The 23,054-nt window shown below is 34.6% G+C and overlaps 1 protein-coding gene across 1 annotated transcript; it reads right to left on the reverse strand.

Moving 5' to 3' along the window:
* Window positions 1–18,376: 18,376 nt before the first annotated feature.
* Window positions 18,377–22,571, reverse strand: LOC111911753 (ubiquitin carboxyl-terminal hydrolase 3). Its single transcript, XM_023907498.3, has 6 exons — window positions 22,027–22,571; window positions 21,663–21,779; window positions 21,460–21,558; window positions 20,674–20,862; window positions 20,181–20,362; window positions 18,377–18,979 (listed from the first exon to the last, which is right to left on the reverse strand). Exons 1-6 carry the CDS (start codon window positions 22,141–22,143, stop codon window positions 18,574–18,576), a joined length of 1,110 nt encoding a protein of 369 aa, XP_023763266.1. The 5' UTR covers window positions 22,144–22,571; the 3' UTR covers window positions 18,377–18,573.
* Between the last annotated feature and the right edge of the window lie 483 nt (window positions 22,572–23,054).

A 23,054-nucleotide genomic window follows, 5' to 3' on the forward strand; every position in this document is an offset into this window, starting at 1 on the left:
TCTTCAATAATATATGGATAATCGGATTCTTATGACATAATAATTAAAAAAATCACAATCATCTTTAATATATAAAAATGACATTTTCGTAATTAGTATCAATTCCAAAGATAGTTAATTTTTATTTACGTATACAATATCAATTATTTTTACTTGACACACATTGAAAGACGACTTATCAGATCACTTTAATTCATCAAATCAATAATAAAGTAGACTTCGGGCAATAAAGTAATGATGCACAAGATCACTCATCCATTGTATGTGGTTTACATCTTATTGTCTAACAATAACATTTTGCAATTCGATATATATTCAGAAGATTATTTAATGATATATGCACCTTCTATTATTAATGATTTCAATTCGTGTGCATCGATGTTTATCAAGTTTGATGGAAAATTGAGATATTTTTCTATAGGTAGAGATCGTTTGTGGGGTATTTGGGTTTTCATTCAGAATCAATGGGTTAAAATAGATGTTAGTAATTATAATGCCGAAGAATCGATGGGTTAATAAAGATGTTAGTAATTACAATGCCGATGCACATGAATGGTGGGAATATCGGAACAATCACCTTAAAGGAATTGACTATGTCGTTCCGGCACATCGTTCTCATGAAGTATTTTCATTTTGTTCAGATTTTGAGATAATGACTATGCCAAGTAGAAATATATTTTAATCGTCAACTCATGTTTTATTTTTTTTAATGATATTAATTTTTTTATGTCACTTTATATTATTTTTTTATTATGTCGACTTTTTATAACTTTATATGAATTTTTTATACCTTCCCCGTGTTTACCGCATGTCATAATCTAGTTTTACTACTATTTGATAAGTAGATAAAATACAACTTTTATGGTCATGAGATTCTATTGCTGTCAAGACACCATGTAAAACAATAAATTCCAATATTCCAATATTGAAATTAGAAGAGAAACGTTCAAAATAAAAGAAAAAACATCAGACTTTGGTTGCTAAGTTTGCATGCAAAAGTATCAAAGTGAATAACACATGTTGTTAACAATATATATTTTAATTTATTTGAATTTATGCAGTAGGCAATGAATAGATTTACTGAGAACATTTACAAATAGTTAGTTAACACATATAAGAGGTACCAATAAAGAGAAACACAACACATACACATGTTAATTTGAATTTGCATGATGCATATTAGCTATTTTTGCTTGATTTATATCAGGTTTGAAAGATTAGAAAATTCATAGATGGATCTCATAACATAACAAATGATTATACGAATTCTAAATGTTTATAGAAATCTGAATGTATTCATGTACCTATGATTTTCTATATTTCACTTATATTGGGTCTGACCCTATCTGTAAGAGTCAATATAAATGTGTGTAGATGCAGAAATTCAACACTTTGCTTTATATAAAGAAGATGAAGTTGTTAATATTTTTATGAACTTGTAAATCTGTTTATGCAGGTTTATTTGAGAAAAGTTACAAATAATTAGTTAACACATATAAGAGGTACCAACAAAAGGAAACACAACACACACACACACACATATATATATTTTAAAAAAGCACACGCAAAGAATGACATACCTTGAAGATTCGTAATAGAACTGATGTGAAAGTTGATGTATTGTTTTGTTCAATTTCTATAGTGCATTGATATAAGAACATACATGTGAAGGAGAAAATGAGAAATGTGAGAAATATTTATAATTTTCAAAATGCAGACAATGAGAAACAAAATTGTTTAAAATCTACTTTAAATTGGATATTATATGTTTATCTATTATTTAGTATTCCAAAGATTGGAATTAAATGATATTGGTGAATATAATAAGGCATGGGAGCTGATTAATAATTTTCAAGAGATAATCTGAAATCAGGAGGCGTGATTTTATATTAAATTCAAATAATTGTCAAAATTAGATGAATTAAATGCATATTTAATGGGATTTGATTAAATGATGGGTTTGAACTTTATAAGGGTCAAACAATTTTAAATGATTTAAAGTTATTATTTCCTTAATTAACATTTTAATCATAAATGTCGGAATCCGAAAAAAAATATTTCCTTAATCAACATTCTGAAATAATTTAAAAAAATCATATTAACATTATGAGGATGACATCATCAAATTGATCCAACGGTGGAAAACTATAAAGGAAAGTCAATCAATGAACTTGATTGTTGAAGATGATGTGATCAGGTTTCTCTTTTAATATATATATATATATATATATATATATATATATATATATATATATATATATATATATAAAGATTTCAAAATGCAGACAATGAGAAACAAAATTGTTTAAAATCTACTTTAAATTGGAGACTATATGTTTATCTATTATTTAGTATTACAGAGATTGGAATTAAATGATATTGGTGAATATAATAAAGCATGGAAGCTAATTAATGATTTTCAAGAGATAATCAGAAATCCGGAGGCGTGATTTTATATTAAATTCAAATAATTGTTAAAATTAGATGAATTAAATGCATATTCAATGAGATTTGATTAAATGATGGTTTTGAACTTTATATGGGTCAAACAATTTTAAATGATTTAAATATATTATTTCCTTAATTAACATTTTAATAATAAATGTCGGAATCCGAAAAAATAAATATTTCCTTAATCAACATTCTGAAAGAATTTAAAAAACTCCTATTAACATTATGAGGATGACATCATCAAATTGATCAAAAGGTGGAAAACTATAAAGGAAAACCAATCAATGTACCTGATTGTTGAAGATGATGTAATCAGATTTCTCTTTTAATATATATAAAGAAAATAAAATAAAATTAGAAAATAGTGGACCCTAGATAATGAATAATAGTGGTTACTTTCACCCTTGAGGAACTGCTTGCTGTTGCAGGTTGCCTCTCGATTTTAGTTATCAGGTAAATCATCAAATTTGTTTTGCATCTTGTTGTCTGCTATTTCGTGTGTGTAAATCCTACATATGAACAATTGGAGGCACAAAGTAGAGCAATTAAACTTGAAATTACAAGATTACGTTTTTCTTCTGAGTATGGAATTCTGGTTTTCAATCCATGTTTGTGTGTCTTGGGTTCTGTTCGTACCAATACCAAGAGAAATTTTGAAACTGTTAGTGGTTTTGAATAGATCTAAAGCTATTTGGCAAGGCGATTTGAGGAATGACAATGGGCTGTAATTCATGGTTCGCTTATCATCATATCGAACTAATCTGTTTTACTAGCTTAGCTTTACCTATATTAACATGGATTGGATTGTGTTCTTTGTTTCAAAAGGATTTGACCCTGGCTGGCTAAGAGTTTTTGTTGGATTGTTACTGTATCTGAATAATTGTGCAGCCAAACATGTTTCATGTTTGAAGTTGTGTTTTTTAGGCTTTTGTTTCTAGTTGAGTACTATATATAGCAATCTGTAAAGTCAAAACCCCTCCTTTGGATGGATGCTACACACTGTATATATGGTTGTAATGGTTTGATTGTGGTGATTTCATAATTTATATGTATATAATATAAGATAAGATGTTTGTGGAAAGTTGATGATGTGTTGTTAACTTGTTAATTGTTACGAGGTTTGAAGGGGTGAGAAGCGGTGCAGGGGAAGTGGAAGATGTTCCTGAGTTGATGCAGCGTATACAATCATGGTTGCCGGTAAAATAAGCAACCTGCACAAGCGGGTTGTCCAAGTCATGGTTGTACGCCTGGTCTACCATCCCTATCCTCATCTTCAGTGTTGGAAGAGAAAGATGCATGAAGTTGGCGTACATGGACCGCGTTCTATACAGGTATCTCTGTGACAACATACCAATTGAAAGGTTTGACCTTATGATCGACATCGAGAACCAGGAGTCAGCTTCTCATGCTGAAAAATGGATCGGGCCCTTGGCAACCAAAACTTGTCTCAAAGAGTTTTCCCTCTCAATCACCCTTATTAATGGTGCCTCGTTTACGTTGCCAGATGAGATGCTCTCGGGTGAGAACCTAACTAAGATAAGAGTTTCAGGTACACATGGGGGCCCTGTTCTGATGACGACTAGCCATCATCCTGTGATCAAGTGTGTGTCCCTACGAGAATTGCACTTGGATTGTGTGTGCATAAGTGAAGAGGAACTTAATCACATATTTTCGTCTTGTAGCTTGCTTGTTAAGATAGTACTTTTAGATTCTTGCAAAGGGTCAAGACCATCAAGGTTAAAAACCTTCCTCGTCTTTATGAATTACAAATAAATTTAAATGATGTACACTCTACTGCTTTGGAAATCAGTGATGTCCCAAATCTGTTGGTGATTTGTTATCATCAATGTTATTTAAGTGTAATGGGATTACTTTGTTGACCAAAAGTGATCTTGATAAATATTAAACAAGTAAGGAAGGTGTGGAGTACACACTTGTTTAAGTTTGATCAAGTATCAAAGTACACTGTCATTTAGGGGCGAAGCCCCTGAACGAGCGGGGGTCCGAGGGCAGCGCCCCTGGGAGCGGGGTCCAAGGGATAGAGCCGTTTTATGACCGTTTTGGTGGTTTTGTGATAGTTTTTTTATATAGGTTATGTTACTATATAAAAAAATACATTAGAAATCCGATTTTTTAAATAATTGACCCAATTTTGACTTTTATTTAGTTGACCCGTTTTATGACCGTTTTGGTGGTTTTGTGACAGTTTTTAAATAATGGATTTTAGTCTCTTCGTACTAGATCCAAAATGTTCTAGTTATTTAACTTCTGAATAATTAACATTCAATCCCTATACTTTTAATTAATACCAAATTAATTCTAATTAATTCCATATCAGTCAAAACTAGTTTCTAATTATCATATCAAACTATGAAATTTTAATAAACTATTTATCTGTTTCTCTTAATTTATATTCTAAATCGTTTAGCTCTTGAGGCAACTCTAAAAGGACATTGTTGTTATTCGCAATGTTATACCAATTTGTTATGATAATGGAAACCTATTTCCAACGAATAGATCATGTTGACTCCTCCACAACCTATATTTTCTACCATGTGAGTAAGACCCTATACAACATTTGCAGATCCGTTTGAAGACCCAATTACTTTCATGGGGCACTCCATTACATAGTGGCTAGACTCTTCGCAAACGTAACACTTTTCGGTTTTCTTCTGTTGGTTGTTTGTTGCTGATATTTGGGCTTATTGAACTCCTTTTTAGGTGCCAAGCCTTTCTTGTACTTGGACCCATTCCTACCTTTATGGATAGAACCCCTACCAAACACATAGGACAAACTCGATCCAACTTTACTCTTCTTGCTTATTTGTGAATTTCCTCCTCAATTCGAAGGTGCATCAAAAGATAATCCAATAAGTATTATTTGGATTTGTGCATCATCCTCCTTGAGAAGTCTTTCCAACAATACGACAACGTTTTCATGATTATGCCTACTTGGAAGAACGCATTCAGTTTTGTTGACTAGGACTTGGAGTTCCAAGATTTTTGTAATGCTGCGTTTGTATTTTCCTAATAATAATAATAATAATAATAATAACAACAACAACAACAACAAAAATGATAATTATTATTATTATTATTATTATTATTATTATTATTATTATTATTATAAAAGGAAAATACAAGAGTTTAAATATCTAAATTATTAATGTAACATCCCAAAAAATCTAAGTGAAGTTTTTTCTTTATATCGATCAAAAACAACTATTCATTCATTTAGAAATCTCATCATAGTATAAACATATATCATGTAATTATCATAGTAAAAAACAAATAAATCATGCAAAACATTGGTGGATACGGTACAATCATGCCGAGCTCTTCCCAATGGAACCGGAAGTACTTGAAACCATAAACATAAAACTATAAGCATAAAGCTTAGTGAGTTGCTTAAAATACCACATATCGTACCTACATATCAGCTCGAAGATGTACGAGTCTATTTTACCCCCAATCTATTTTAACTCAATCAGTGTTTTTCAATCGAACTGGTCTATTTTGCCTCCGGGTCTATTTCACTCTCGAATCTATTTCAACTCAATCGATATTTTTCAACTGAATGGGTCTATTTCACCCCGCATACATATAACATACAAGCATATCAACAAGATTCGCAAAGTCTGCTAGCATCCTACACATATAATCCAGTAGGTTGGCATTGGTGCCTTCGACCCACGAGTATAGTGAAGAGACTCACCTAAATCGGTCAACAAAAAGATCTCACACACGAGTCGCTAGTGTTGATATCTCTCCCAAGAATTATATCCAAAAGCCAAACCTTAATTAGCAATTAGGATAAATCCCCAACCTAGCAAGTCCACATATCAAAAGAAATACTATTTTGGAAAAAGATCATTTTGCCCCTCTAAGTCCTCAACCCTCACAATTGACCAAAAGTCAAACTGGTCAAAAAGTCAACGCACGATCCCCTTTTTAGCACAAAAATGATCTAGAACGGCATTCTTGAATTCTGTCCCATTATCAGTTCTGAGCGCCTTCACCTTCTCGTTGGTTTGGTTCTTAATCATCACCACAAACTTCTTGATTAGGTCAGCGACCCCAGGCTTGTTGGACAAGAAGAAAACCCACGTGAACCGCGAGAAATCGTCTATCACAACCAAACAATATGAACTTTTGTTGATGCTAAGGACGTTGACCAGACCAAATAAGGCCATGTGCAACAATTGGAGAACTTTGTCGATCGAGTTGATTTGTTTTGGCAGGTGTGGCTTCCGGTGATATTTTCCTTGTGCGCATGTCACACATTTTTCAAATGTAATGAAGTCTTTGACTGAGAGTCCATGTACGATCTCATTCTTTGCAAGTCGATTCAGGTTCTTTGCGTTAGCATGTCCGGGCCGACGGCGCCATAGCATAGCATTGTGCTCGGAGACTTTGGAGTAGAGGCAGGTGACTTGTTCCGGGAGATTATGATTCATGTCTATGATGTAAGCATTCCCGTATCTTTTCGACTTTACAAGGATCCGTTCTTCTGGGATGACAATGTCTGGCTTCAAAATCAGACATTCTTTATCGTTAAAGTGAGTGGAGTAGCCCTTGTCACAAATTTGAGAGACACTCAACAAACATTGCTTCAACTCGGGCGTGTAGTTGACGTTCTCAAAGCTCAGCACTCCATTGGTAATGGTTCCTTTTTGAGTGATCTTTCCTCCATCCCCTCCCGCAAAGGAAACATATCCCCCGTTAAAGTTTGAATGTCGTGCAATTGGGAAATGCCTCCTGTCATGTGTCAGGAACAACCGTTGTCGAGATACCATGGTTTGGCAACATTCCTCCGTAGCTGTTCTGCACGATGAGCAGGATCATTTAGATTTGGGGACCCAGGTCATTACAACCCTGGGTTTACCCTTGACATTCATAGATTTATCTTTTTGATTTTTCAATTTAAACTACAATCAGATGCACTGTCAGAAAATGACGATGATTGGAAAAGTGTAGATTTGGGCACCCACTGATAATTAGGTTTTGAAGAATTCACAGGTGATTTAGAAATTTTTTTCTTTTTCTTTGAGCATTTAGATTTCCAGCTAGGGTTAGTTGAAGATCCAAACGCACCCTTTGACGAAATCGACCTTGGCTCAGCCACATTCGATTTCGGCAAAGCACCTGTGGCTTGTTTAGTGAAAACCTGTTTCTTCGTTTTAAGATCAGTCCTTTTCTTATCATTATGAACTTTCCGATCATCATCACGAAGACGAGATTTCGAGGACTTTCTCGTTAGAGACCTTCCTCGAGACTCGTTTTCTCTTCTCGATGTTGAAAAATGTACAAATGCCCTATTAGGACAGTTGCGAGCAATGTGGCCGATAGTATCATAGTTGAAACATATTTGCTTTTTATCATTAGAACTGGTACCGCCTTTATCAGATTTTGTGCTCTTTTTGACTCTTTTAACTTTCCCATACGTGCAAGTGCAGGAGTCAGATTGTGAGGTAGGTGTAGAAGGTGTGGATATGCTAGTGTCAGATTCAGCAGATTTCACAAAGACAACACCACATTTATCAGAAACATTAGAGTTTGACATCAAATCATCACAAATCAAATCAGTTTTAACATACACATACTCATCACTATTCAAAATAGGAACACCAAATTTTGACACAAAATTATTATCAGACTCAATCTTTCCATCCTCCTGCTTTTCCTTGCTTATTGACAAATCTGCATGGGAAGTAGAAACGTTAGTATCTAACTCCGTAGCACTACATTATGTTTCCTGTTCAGTAGCTGGTTTACCATAAACCATAGATGGCTCTCGGTCAATCTCCTCCTGAGTCAAAGGTTTAGCAGTGTAATTGTGATTGAATAGGGGATGGATACTCTCATAACCTATTCCTACTTGATTTTGGTCCTTCCACTTCATTTTCTTTTCAATTATTGTTGCCACTTTCTCACTTGAAACATCGAATTTTTTAAAGTTAAAATCAGCATTTTCAAAACGTATCTCCAATGTGTTAAGTTCCTCAGTCACAGCAGCAAGATCTTTCTGAAGATATCTATAATTGACACACTTATTGCTATAGGCCTCTTGTAGTTTATTGAAGTCCTTTGTCTTGGCCTCTAGTTGTTCTTTCAATGGTTTTTGGTCTTTCCTAAGTTGGTACCCCTCCCATTTAAGGTCCTCGTTCTCCCTCTTTATCAATTCAATTTGATCACGTAAAAATTTGACAATATTAATGCAAGATTAAGAACACGAGTTTTCACTGACCTCTGGCTTTGCAGGCTCTGGGGTAGTCTGCACCATAAACGCGAATTGCAGTTCCATTATCTCCGCCTCTAGGCCCACCTCAGCTTCTCCTTCTGGGATGTCATTGATCTGGGCAAGGTGTGCATAACACTTGTATTCTCCCCCAAAAACATATAAAAAACGAAAACAAGGGGATATAAACTCACCTTGATTTGTTATTCTCAGTTTTTGGTGAAGATGTGAAGAGATTTTGGTCCTTGCAAGATTCTTGAAGAACATTAGAACTTAGATGGCTCTAAGATGCATGATTCACGAAATGACATGAGTTAAGAGGAGATTTTTGAAGAAACCAAGAAGCTAATCCATGGATCTAAGCAAAAACTTATCAAGGATGATGATATTGGTGAAGAATCCTCTTGAAAGCACCCACAATCTCAAAATTTTGATGGAAGAAGGAAGATTTTTTGAGATGATATTTGAGAAGGTTTGAAAGTGGAAGTGTGGGTGTGGGTGTTGGTGTTCTTTTGGGCCGAGAGGATAAGAGGGTAGAAGAAGGGGTTTGTCTTACGAAAGGAATGATAAGAGATGCCTAGATACATGATTTTTTGCATGGATGTATGAAGGATAATACTTAGATGCATGGTGGGTAATCTTGAGTTGTCATCTTCTCCTTAATCCTCCCTTAATCTTTTTTTTTACACATGGGCCGAGAATGGCCAAATGGAATGAAGGAATAATGGTTTTTGGGCTAAAACTCTTGGCTTTGTTCGAATTTCATTGGCCCAATATTATATTTTAGTCCATTGGGCTCTTAAGGTGGTTCACGGCCCATTATGATATAAAGGAAGTGGTTTATGGTCTATTACGGCTAATTAATTCATTTATGATCCAATAAGGCCCATTAGGGTTAGAATGAATCATTTTAGGCCCAAATTGTCCAAAATGTTAAGTTTTATGAATGTGGTTCCATTTTGAACCCAATTAGAGTTTCTAAGCCCAAAATAGTCGGATTGAATGCTTATTGGTCCATTAGGCCCAATAAGAAAATCCTAGTCCATAAAGAACTTAAACCGGGATATTTAAGGTTTTCAACTCCCAATTGCCTTTCTGAAATGTTTTGCATAGAGTTTTGAACTACAATTGTGGATCTTGACTAAGTCTTTGTCATAGAATGAACATAGTGCATGATATCAAGTTAGAGTTACAAATATTATTATAGATGACGTTTACATGATCACAAAATTTCCTGGCTAAAATGCCAGCTATGACACACTGATATGTGCATAATTAGTTCATATTAAGTATTCATTTGTTAACTTAATTATCGCATATTATGGACAAAAGGTACTTAAAAGTGTTAAATTATGTTTTTCAGTCCAACGATGAAGCTCGGAAGCGAAAGGAAGCGGGAGAAACAGTTAGAAGATTGAGAATGGAATAAAGAAGAAAAACACTGAAAAAGGCATCGACTCGGCGAGTCAGATCGTCTACTCGGCGAGTCCAATCGAAGAATCGAGAAGATAATGACTCGGGATCCCAGAGAGTTATCGCAATACGGGGAATGTGAGAGGGACTCGACGAGTCACCACTTGACTCGACGAGTCGGATGCTATATTTAAAGATAATTCCACAGATCGATTGCAGGCGACTTCTAACCTAATTTAGTCGACAATTAACTTCTGTTAAGCCGTTTTGAGGGTCTAGAAGGCGGCCGGAAGGCCGTTAAGCTAACGGGAGCGGAGATCGGAAGGATTGGAGAGCGGATACATGTTGGTAATCATATGGGTTGTTAACGTGACCATGTTTAGCATTCCATTGTGGTACTTTTCTGTATTTAGTTTCTGATTTGGGTGTAAAAACCTTTTACTTTGCGTTTATGATTGAATGAAGCTTTGATTATTAGACTAATTGCTATATTGAATGGTTTATTTGTGTTTAATTTATCTTGCCAAGCTTGTTAAAAGATCCTCATGTGTTAATGATGATTATTTTCTGTTAATTGTTAAGTGAATTAAGTTGTATGAACATCTGCTTGATTTGCTTGTCTCTTATGATTTTTGATGACCATCGAGATTATAAGACTAGAAATAACGAATGTGAAACTAGAATTAATTTGAGAATAAGTAAGTTAATGTGTGAGCCTTGTTTGATGACCATCAACAAGAGGTTAAATTGAATTAGTAATTCGATTAATTATATTTACAAGTCTTGCTTGATACGAACTGAACACTAAGAAGCATGTTAGTTTAATCAACTGATCACTGTTTAAATTGACTTGTTTGCTAAAGGATTAGTTATAGTGAACGCGAATCTAATCATTTTAGGAATCGGTGAACATTGAATAAATGAATTTGTGTATGCAATTGTCTATGTTTTAAGGTGTAATTTATCTAAACCAAAGTACCTGAAGAGATATGCTTTCCTGTTAGTTTATCGAGAGTTGTTAATTGTTAGTTTGAGATTTATTAAACCATTTTCTTTATTATTTCCGTGTGATCTATAACCTATAATCAAATATATTAAATTAATCCACCGTTCCCTGTGATCGAAACCCGACTTACCTAAGCTATACTGTAATCTGACTAGGTGTACTGCCTATAAGTGCATAGATAGTCTAAGTTTGTTAGGTTATAAATATTAAAATTAGTGGGTACTTTTGTGCACATCAAGTTTTTGGCGCCGTTGCCGGGGAACGGCTTTCAATTAATTTAGTTTATTTGATTATTCGTTATTTGTGTTTAGTTAGTTTTTTTTATTTATTTTTTTTTTATTTTCGATGATATTATGTCACTTGTCGGGAAGGTTTTTGTTGCTATGTGCAGGAATTCGTGATCATACACATTGTTTGGTTTTACTTTTTGCATGGGTTTCGAGATTGCAAGCGATTAGGGAATTCTTGACTTGTTTAGCCTACTACTTTGTTGATTTGTCCAACTCGATCTATGAGGCGTAGTATAGCAAGGCGTGTCGTGGTGGTTAAGTGGAAGACCGGGCTCTTGCTGTTCTTGACTAGTTTGGTCACTTCTTGTTCTACTTTTAGTTAATGTTGCAAAGAAAACAAAGGAAATAGTCTGACAGGTCCCGAAAGTTTTTGTTTTCACAAACCACCTCTTGCATGCAAGGGATTTAATCAACAATTGTAACTTAATTTCGACGAAGTCGAGTGATCGTGATATCCTTTTTAGTTATTTTGTTTTTTTTATTTATTTTAGTGAGTTTTTATTTTTATTTTCAGTTTGTTTAAATTTTGTTTTCCATGTTGATGCTCTTGATGTTTCAGATCTTTGCAAAACTTTTACCCTTCAGATGCTTTCAGAATTGGATTAGGAGTACTAGCTTCAAATGAGTTTAGAGTCATGGAATCAAAGTGAGAAAGAGAGTCAAGGAGGTGGAACTTTAACGTCAAAGTGTCGAGTCCGGTCCTTAGGGGTATGAGCAATTGAGTCTAAACATGGGGAACAGTTAGAGAAGTTTTTAGAGGCTAAAACAGTTGCAAAATACCAAGTTTTTTTTCGTTCAGTGGCCTACTCGACGAGTGCACTAAGCTGACTCGACGAATCGCCTTGTATTTCTACATATTCTGAGAAGGCGCGCTGGTACTCGACGAGTCCACCATAAGACTCGACGAGTCGTTCAAATGTTATACCGACGGACTGCTGATTTGATGTTGCTACTTGTCCTACTTGCTCAATTATTCTTCCATATCCATTCTTGAAGATCTTACACTGATTTCCGCGTATTTGGAGCGACCCACACGAGTATTGACACCCAAGGCATGGATGAGATGTTACCATGTCTAAAGTTGATTGAAGTTGGAGCTTAAATGAGAGTGATCAGCCTATCCACTGCTATCCCAGGGGAGTTTGTTCCAATTCCCTCTTTAGTTTATTTTTATGTTTATATTAGGCATAATATGCAATGAGGGCATTGCATCAAATAAGTGTGGGGTAGGGGGTTGGTTACATAATAGAAAATCTAGAGTCTTAATTTAGGTTAATTTTAAAATTTTGCATACCAAAAGTGTTACTTAGGATTTATTTAGAAAATTTTGGTAAAAAAAAAATTAGGATTCCATGTTAGAGTTGTGTTGATAATTGCATGATAACCCAAATGTTTAGTTGAGCCTATACACGTTCTAGTGCATTTGTGGCTTCCTTATTTCAGTGAAATCATGAGACAAAAACATGACCTTGCTCAGCCTGAGGGATGCAATATGTTTAGCAGCCTAAACCTGAAATGTATCCAGGAAAGTTTTTATCATTAGCCAATAAAGGTTGAGATTGAGCGCCCCTGCTTAAGCATGTAGGGATTTAAGAAAAAAAATATATTGAGAAATACATGAAAAAAAAAGAATTGCTAGAAAAATTATAGGAATTTTGGAGCAAATAAAGTGAAGATCAAAAGATCAAAATTCCAAGAAATCCAAAAAAGTTGAAGATACCCGAAAATCAAACAATAAAGGTGATGAATTCAAAGAGATCAAAGCAAATATCAAAGAAGAGATGAATTCAAAGAGCTCCATAATGGTATCGAAAAATTGTAATTTTCTAGAATATGTATGCTTGGGTTGCTCAATTAAAAATACCTTGAGGGTAAAGAGGTTTTCTGCGGATGGATTCGGAGGGTTGCATAAAATGAGCATAGTTCGGGGTGAGTGGGTGAATGTTTATGAGGATTGTGAGTATTTGGAATATGGGGGGTTCTTTAGGAAAAATTTTAGACACAAATGCATGCGTTGCGGTCTTGGCATAATGGCTGGGTTAGATTGGAGTTGTTATACATAATTTTAATGTGTTAAAATTCAGTTTTGCTTGAGGGCAAGCAAAAGACAAGTGTGGGGTATTTTGACTTGATGTGCACAAAAGTACCCACTAATTTTAATATTTATAACCTAACAAACTTAGACTATCTATGCACTTATAGGCAGTGTGCCTAGTCAGATTACAGTATAGCTTAGGTAAGTCGGGTTTCGATCACAGGGAACGGTGGATTAATTTAATATATTTGATTATAGGTTATAGATCACACGGAAATAATAAAGAAAATGGTTTAATAAATCTCAAACTAACAATTAACAACTCTCGATAAACTAACAGGAAAGCATATCTCTTCAGGTACTTTGGTTTAGATAAATTACACCTTAAAACATAGACAATTGCATACACAAATTCATTTATTCAATGTTCACCGATTCCTAAAATGATTAGATTCGCGTTCACTATAACTAATCCTTTAGCAAACAAGTCAATTTAAACAGTGATCAGTTGATTAAACTAACATGCTTCCTAGTGTTCAGTTCGTATCAAGCAAGACTTGTAAATATAATTAATCGAATTACTAATTCAATTTAACCTCTTGTTGATGGTCATCAAACAAGGCTCACACATTAACTTACTTATTCTCAAATTAATTCTAGTTTCACATTCGTTATTTCTAGTCTTATAATCTCGATGGTCATCAAAAATCATAAGAGACAAGCAAATCAAGCAGATGTTCATACAACTTAATTCACTTAACAATTAACAGAAAATAATCATCATTAACACATGAGGATCTTTTAACAAGCTTGGCAAGATAAATTAAACACAAATAAACTATTCAATATAGCAATTAGTCTAATAATCAAAGCTTTATTCAATCATAAACGCAAAGTAAAAGGTTTTTACACCCAAATCAGAAACTAAATACAGAAAAGTACCACAATGGAATGCTAAACATGGTCACGTTAACAACCCATATGATTACCAACATGTATCCGCTCTCCAATCCTTCCGATCTCCGCTCCCGTTAGCTTAACGGCCTTCCGGCCGCCTTCTAGACCCTCAAAACGGCTTAACAGAAGTTAATTGTCGACTAAATTAGGTTAGAAGTCGCCTGCAATCGATCTGTGGAATTATCTTTAAATATAGCATCCGACTCGTCGAGTCAAGTGGTGACTCGTCGAGTCCCTCTCACATTCCCCGTATTGCGATAACTCTCTGGGATCCCGAGTCATTATCTTCTCGATTCTTCGATTGGACTCGCCGAGTAGACGATCTGACTCGCCGAGTCGATGCCTTTTTCAGTGTTTTTCTTCTTTATTCCATTCTCAATCTTCTAACTGTTTCTCCCGCTTCCTTTCGCTTCCGAGCTTCATCTTTGGACTGAAAAACATAATTTAACACTTTTAAGTACCTTTTGTCCATAATATGCGATAATTAAGTTAACAAATGAATACTTAATATGAACTAATTATGCACATATCACACACACTCTACATGAACAAGTCTTCTTATCTATATCCACAACATAAGACTCTGCCAAATTTTTTGTTTCAAACCGGTTTAAACCAGTTGGTAAAACCTTCCAATACTTGTTTAAATTGTATACAAGTTAGTATATAGTGTAAGTAATCAATTAAAATTCAAAATTAAAGTTAATATATTTGAGCTCTTTTCAATTGATTTAGTAAGATTGTAATAGCTGGACATGGTTTTTAATCAGGCCATGAACAACCTTTGATGGCCAGATTGAATTGCCTCTCCATAACATACAACCTAATTTCTTCTAACATTGTGATTATTGGTTTTTTTCTTGCATCTCTAATGACATTGTTAAAACTTTTAGATAATCCATTTCCAACCACATCACGCATCGTCCCCTCTTGAAAGAAAGCTCTACACCATGATTTTGGGTTCTTTTCCATAAGGTAATCAAATGTTGTAGGATTAAGTAGCTGTATTTCCTTCATGGTTGCATTGAATAAAGGCTCAATTGATGCCTTGCATGCCTTCCAAAACATCCTCTCATAATGTACACCACTGAATTTTTTCCTAAAGTTGGCAACAATATGCCTTGCACACTGTCTGTGTTCAGCAGTACGCAATACCTCCTTCACAGCCTCCAACAGCCCCTACACAATTTAAATTCATTTGTTAAGAAAATATAAATACATTAAGAAATAACATTAGGTTGTATAGTAAGTGACATACCTTATGTTGATCTGACATCAGGGTAATACCAAAACCGTTTTCCATTTCTAGATCATCTTTAAGATTCTCCAAAAACCATTTCCAATTTTCTTTGTTTTCCACACAAACAACTGCCCATTCTATTGGGAAAATATGGTTGTTAGCATCTCTTGCTACGACACATATCAACTCTCCGCTACATAACCCCTTTAAGAAACAACCATCTAGGTTTATTACTCTTCTACAATTGCCTTTCCAACCTTGCTTCAGCCCCCCAAAACATATATAAAACTTACTAAAATATGTCTTCCCATCAGGCATACTGTTGACATCCATTTTGACAGTTGATCATGGATTGGATCTTCTTATCCCCTCACCATATGACCAAAGCTTGGCATAATGCTCAACTAGTGTGCCTTTAATTAGTTCAACTGCATATTTCTTTGCTCTCCTACACTGTCCCATACTCACATCAATTCTAAATTTTTGTTTCACTTCTTCCTTAAGTAGCCTAACACTCATTTTTTGTTTTTTTAACAATTGTGTTATGAAATGGTATGCATAGTTTACAATTGACCCCATTTTAAAATTTCTTTCACAATTATGCTCATCTATAAGAGACTTAATCTGGAAAGAATTTTCTTCACTCATCCATGAAGCCCACAATCTAAACTTGCATTGCCCTGAACAACATTTAACTAAAAGTCTCATGCTATCATTTTTTTGTAGCACAATTGATACCCTTTAGCAACAACATAATTACACAACATATGTTTTAACTATTTAGGACTTTCAAATCTCATTCCTAGCATGGGGTTTTGCTTTTTCCAATGAAGATTTTCATTAAAAGTTGTTACATCCTCATGAATTGGCGCGTTTTCATCCATCTGATCATATGGATCCTTATGAGGTGGATTGTTTGGAGTTGGCTGATCCTTGGGGCAGAGCATGTTCAAAAACGCATCATTCAAGGTCTTGTTCATTGGAATGCAATCTCCATCTTCAATGTTATCGTCCAAATTACCTTGCACTTGCACTTCATCTAGGTCAATGTCTCCTTCTGTCTCAGCATGCAACTCTTCTATTACTTCACCTACACCAGAAAACTTGTCCTCGGGAGTGCATACTTCAACTATCTCATCAACAATCCATTAATGAACATTAACACCAACATGATCCATGTACACAGAAATTACACAACCATAATCATACCTTACTTCGATCAACTCCTGGTAGTCATTCTCAGTTGCTATTATCCTCAATCCATCAGGGAACTCAATATCAGGCATGAAAAGTACACATTAACGCATGTCTCATTTGCGAATCTTTGAATGAACAATAGAAATTCGTTTTTGTCCATTCCAGCAAAATCCACATCCTCAAACTTTTGCTCCGCTCTATCTAAGTAACTGATCATTGGATACCTCGTAAACAAACCAGCAAAATAAAGATCGATCTTCATGTATACGGCCATAGCAAGAATCTAAGGGAGACTTTTTTTCAAGGAACGGTAGAAGAAAAGAGAAGAAAGGGACAGATGAAACCGACTAAAGAAGAATATATCTTGTAGAGGAAGAGTTAGTCTCATTTAACGATACATTATGTGGCATGTGATTTGGACGTATGAGGTGGCTTTTTTTTAATGATATGTAAAAGAAAACCTGCTGATTGGGATAGAGGTCACCGGGTGACCCCTTCACTTTTTAGAAAATGGCCTTAAAAATCGGTAAAATGTGAATTCATGCCCTTATAAAACCAAAAAATAACATAAGAGACCTTTTAAACCAAAATGTGTAAGTTCGTGGGGCTACAGTAACATTTTCCCTTACAATAATGGTCATTTGAGCTGTTTATATAGATATGAAAAAAAAAAAAAAAAAAAAAAAAAAAAAAAAAAAAAAATCTTAATATTGTCTTGTATTTTTTGTGCCAAATTTTATAAAACATTATTTAATGCAGTATCATTCATTTTCTTGGAAAAAATATTTATGCCTGATTTTTAATTGATTTTATTGCAAAAGTAATATGAAAATTTTCATTTAAAATCAAAATTTATTTCCATCCATTTTATGTGTTAGTTTTTTTTATCCCTAATTACAATGTTTAAGTATAACTTTGTGACCAAAGTTTGTTAGTTTTTATCAAATATATACGTTAATTCGTACCATTTTATTCACTTTTTATTCAATAATACATAATAGTTGATATAAATTTGTTAACTATCTATAATAAAATCATAAAACTATTGAAAAACTCTTTTAATTTTAAAAAAATCTATTTAATCTTACATTTTAGTTTATTCTAATTGTCTACATAACAGTCTACAAATGTTAAAAAACAAACAATCTTTTTCTTTCAAACTACAGATGTTTTGTCCACCTAGATATGGTCCGCAAACTGCATACATTGTGCCTCAGAAAAAACAAAAATCTTAGTGAAGTAAAGATAGAGGATGTAAAAGGAAAAAAAGATGTCACATGAATCCCTCAAGTTTTATACACTCTTACAACTTAATGACCTAATACAATCATACAAGGCAAATCATCGATAATCTTCTTAAACTCGTCAATCCAAAGTTACCGTTAACTAATAACAAAATTAAAACTACTATATAAGCAACATTCAACTTTCTTGAATGTTCGCCAACTGTTGGTGCTAAATGAACATATATATAAGTTAGCTTCCACCATTGTTGTACTGTCTGTACATGTTTACGCTAACAGTAAGTAACACGGTGAAAACTCACAAATAAGATCACATAATCACTTTCCTTACTAAGTTACCTCCTCCATGTCATTTGTGGGACGGACCCATTGTTATACATTACAAAAATAGAACCAGTCCAATAAAAATGTACTATATAATAAAGACAGTGAAATAAATGTTAAGTGTATCCGTTCAAAATTGTAAAATTTCCTCTTAAGGGAGGAGGGTAAATCCGTCTTTTCAACTTGTGGTACCTACATCGACCCTTTCGTAAAACAAGATGTAACCATGATCCGTGTTGCTGGAATACTCTTGTGCGGACCCGAAAAAAGTTTGCACAGCTGACTCATCGATCATTTCCACATTTTCATCATCAAAAAACAACCAATGATTATGGCTTTTCACGAGGCTCACGTAGTGCCCGTGGTTGGGCCCACTTCCGACGTGGACCACCACCGCGAAAAGAGAATATTCGGCATCTGTGTCTTCGACGGTGTTGCTTAGTTTGAGCTCCAGGGGGAAGACCACACGGTATGAGAGCTTTTTGTAACGCCCGAGTTGCTCGATGTATTTGAATCTTTTTAAATGGATGACTAGGATTTGCGGTGGTTTCTTGATCTTCATTCTTTTTTGGGCTTCCTGCAAGCTTCATTAGAGTTCACAAAAGATTTAGTTATTTCTTGTGTTTGCTGTGACTGACTATAGATACGTGGATAATGGCACAAATCAATGTGAGTGTGACTGATGTCAGTAACTGTCAAAAAGTAGTAACTCAGTGTGTCGTGTAAATGTAACGGTGACTGAAAAGACCATGTTTAAATTCAAAACAAAATCAACCAAGAACAAGAAAAAATCAGAAAAAAAAGGGACAAACTTTAAAAGCTGAGGGTTAGAAATGTCTTCCAACTTTAGAAGTTTTTTTTCTTTTGGATCTTCCGCAAAAAGAGGAGTTTTATGAAAAAGAAACAGTGGGTGATGGTGAGGGAAAAAAAAACAAACTGTAAAAAAACAGATTTTAGTCAATGGTACAAATCAACAGCTGAAACTCAGTGTGAGTGTAACTAATGTGAATGGGACAAAAAAGGTAAATTGTCAAATTTTAATAGTGACATCAACTTGGTGTGATAAAAATATGAGTGTGACCGATGTCACTGGAACAAAAGAGTAAATTGCCAAAAAGTGCAATCATAGTGACTCTTAGTGTGAGTGATGTCGATAAAACAAAAAAGCTAATTGTCAAAAAGTTTAATCATTTATCAATTCTAATCTCATCAAAATAACAATTAGCGTCTTAAAGTTGAAGTTTGCTTTTGTTATATACAAGATAGGGGTTGGGAAAGCTTTCTATGGCTACTTTTTTTTTTTTATATGATGAGATGAGGAGGGCATTTACGTCTTTTGTACAAACAAAAACAAAAGATTAAGAGCAAGTCCATATTTTAACTTTTTGGGTGGGAGAAAAAACAGCAATTTTTATTACATTAACATGAATGATGAATCTTTGTCCAAGTCTGATGTACAAGAGTGTCTTTTTCTTTGGACAATCTGTCCATATCACAGACAAAAACCAAAAGAAAGGTCTTATCCAAGGCCAACAAAGTCAAACAATAAGCCAAAAAACATGATCAACACTGGAATGGAATAGGTTCCTTTATGATGTAGGACAGTAGTAGTCTTTTCACAGTGAAAAGAAACTGGTACTAAAAGTTGCCTTTTTGAACTTTGAAAAAAGTTTTGTACAACAACACTGTTAGCTGAAACAGTATAAAATAGTATCCAAAGTCGACACCACATAAAAAGGTGGGAGGCATGAATGAAAAGACGTAAATACCCTAGAGCATACATACCTGCAACATTTATCACAAAAGAATTTGTCCTCAGCGTTTAAAGTCTCAGTGGAACTGAAGTTCTTCAAACAACTAGTAATTGAGGTATTTTGCTCAATATCAAGGCTCAAGTCAAGGAAGGTTTCATCTCTTGCTGTTACTGTCTCACATCGCAAGCACCTTGTTTCATTTGTGAGTATACCCTGAACAATCAATCACACAACAGCTTTATCTTTTTTATCATTATTATTATAATATTATTACTTCAATGGCTGAATGGACAAAAATTAATAATAGTTAGTTCGAAATACTATCAGAAAAGGTATTATAATGGTTTTGTTTAATAATCATTACACAAAATATTCACGAGGCTAAATTGATAACATAACATGTCTCAAAGTACAAGTGCTTTTCTTTATTTTGCCCTTCCCTTCTTTCCATTAAAACTGTTGTGTATGGGTAAGGACTAAGGACACAAAGTAAATGACCATTTTACCCTTATGATAATAGTTACCTGGAAATTCTTGTGCACCCATGTGATGAGTGGCTCTCTTACATGACCATTGATGTGAGAAGTCTTTATTCCATTAGGAATTTGCTCAGAAGATGAACAAGATTCTGGATCACTCTTTGCAGCACGTGATTCTTTCTCCAGTATGTCCACAAGTTCGTTTAAAAGATAATTTAAAAATTCATGGGCATCCTAACCACAACAAATCCATTCCAGATTTATAAATAATAATAAAAATGGTCAAAGACAAACAGAGTGTAAATCACCATATACATCTACATGCAACAAAAACATGAATCTATAAAAAAAATTAAAAAATGCAACTTTTGTCACACAGACATCCCCTATCACTCAACAAGATCCTACCTTCATGGCCCTTTTGGACTTGAGTAATGCTGCTTCTATGGAGAGATAGGATTATGTCTTCAATTAAGAGTTTCAGAAAAGATAAGGTATCATTCCATTCCTACATGATCATGGAATGTAATGACTCATTCCACCTTTAGAGTACATAAATATGATGATGAGGCATAAAACAGAAGCTACAAAACAGCATTCTACAGTGAACAAAGATGCAACTGATGTGAATGTGAATGTGAATGTCACTAACCAAAGTGTACAAAGAACTCAGTCTTTTGAACTAGTTATCAGATTATACTAAATTTAAACACATAACACCCATGATTGTAAACTCTAGTAACTATCAAAATTAACTTTACAAAGGAGAGAATACTATTAGATCTTCTAATTTGTATATTGACATGAACATAGCTTTACAAAATATTTTACCTGGTGCATATAGCTACGGAAAATCTCATTCTGCTTCTTCAATCTCTGTACAAAGCGTTTTGGAGCAATCACCCCTGTTTTCTTCTTTTGTGAAGTTATCTACAAAGCAAAAAAACATTAAATTCCCATCTACAAACTACAAAGAAACTAAATTGAAGATAAACAGAAAAGAAATGTCAGCGTTATCTAGTAAAAAGTTTTACCTGTGTAAACAAGTCTGCTAGGCATGTTAACAGATTTTCTTCTGCATCAGCAAAGCTTTTGTTGCTTGAATAATATTCTAGCAATTGCTCACGAAATGGAACACAGAAATAAAGAGCCTGTCACCAATGAAAAAGAAAAGCCCATATGATTTATTTCCCCTAATGTACACAGAAGTGCGAACATATATATCAATTCAAGTAAAACCAGATCACCACATACGAAAGTAGAAACCCTCAAATATATGGAGTTTTAAGCACCCAAACTCAAGAACTAAATCGAATTTCTTTCAATGACATGAACAGGAAAACATTGGATCAAAATTAATGGTTGAGATGTTTTAAAATAACAATAGCGAGCGACTACCTGCAAGACACTGTTACAGTAACACGTATTGCCAAAATTTTCGAGACCGAAGTATCGTTCGCCTTCTGGAAATTGGTCGCCCAAAGCTTTCTCAAGTTTGGAGCCAGCTGCACCCATTTGTTCAAGGCATCCAAACCCTTAATCAGCGAAAAAGGAAAGAATCAACCAAACCCTTAGTAGCTAGACGAGCATGGTTTGTTCATCAAGAAAGATGAAAAATGAGATGTGAAGCACAAAATCGGAGATGCGATTGGTGGAAATTGAGGGGAGAAAACAGAAATTTGCTATCGTCACTCATGAATCATGATTGTTGCCAAGCTGTAAACACTGACCGGGGCACGCACCCTTTTATGGTCCTTAATCATGGGTTCGACAACCTCACACCTTAAGGCTTAAGTATCTGTGGCCCCCTCACTCAATGCTCATTTGCTCCAAGTATACACAGGGAATTGGGGAATTTTTGAAGGTGGTTTCGTCACGGGAAAGATGAAGGTTAGGAGATAAGTGTTGGGGCTGAAAATAGAAATCAGGGGAGTTTGTCTTTTTGACGGGGCCCTTCTATTTTTGTTGAGGTCCTTCAGGCGCAAAGGGAAGGGTGTAGGGCTAGGGCTAGGGTCTAGGGCAACATAAAGCTTGTGTATGCAGTATAATCTTAAATGATGTCACGGGAATTTAATCATGGCATTATCAAAGGGTTTAATACATATACAATGTTATAGGTTTAAACAAGGATAATACATATACTCACACAGAGACTAAGGAGTGGCATGATATACAATAGGCTTCAGTTATAAAACCGAAAAATTGAACTGGAATCGGAATCAGACTGAAACTGAAATCGGTATTGGGTTTCAAAATTACTTTTATCTGGGTTCCGGTTATTAGATTTCAAAATTACTCTTATCCGGGTTCCGGTTATTAGATTTCAAAATTACTCTTATTCGGGTTCCGGATATTTCGAGCATGGGTCCAGTTAATTCGGGTTTTTTAACCGTCTTTGTTTAAAAAACCGGAACCAGGTTTAATGG

Source organism: Lactuca sativa, chromosome 5 (assembly GCF_002870075.4).
Source record: "Lactuca sativa cultivar Salinas chromosome 5, Lsat_Salinas_v11, whole genome shotgun sequence".
NCBI lineage: Eukaryota > Viridiplantae > Streptophyta > Magnoliopsida > Asterales > Asteraceae > Lactuca > Lactuca sativa.

What these genes read in the sequence shown, in the direction of transcription:
- LOC111911753 (XM_023907498.3), bottom strand. Translation starts at nt 22,143, where the DNA reads ATGGGTGCAGCTGGCTCCAAACTTGAGAAAGCTTTGGGCGACCAATTT. An exon ending in TCCGTAGCTATATGCACCAG is followed by an intron (nt 20,863 to 21,459) that starts GTAAAATATTTT and finishes TGTTGTGGTTAG; the next exon opens with GATGCCCATGAATTTTTAAA. An exon ending in GGGTGCACAAGAATTTCCAG is followed by an intron (nt 20,363 to 20,673) that starts GTAACTATTATC and finishes TTGATTGTTCAG; the next exon opens with GGTATACTCACAAATGAAAC.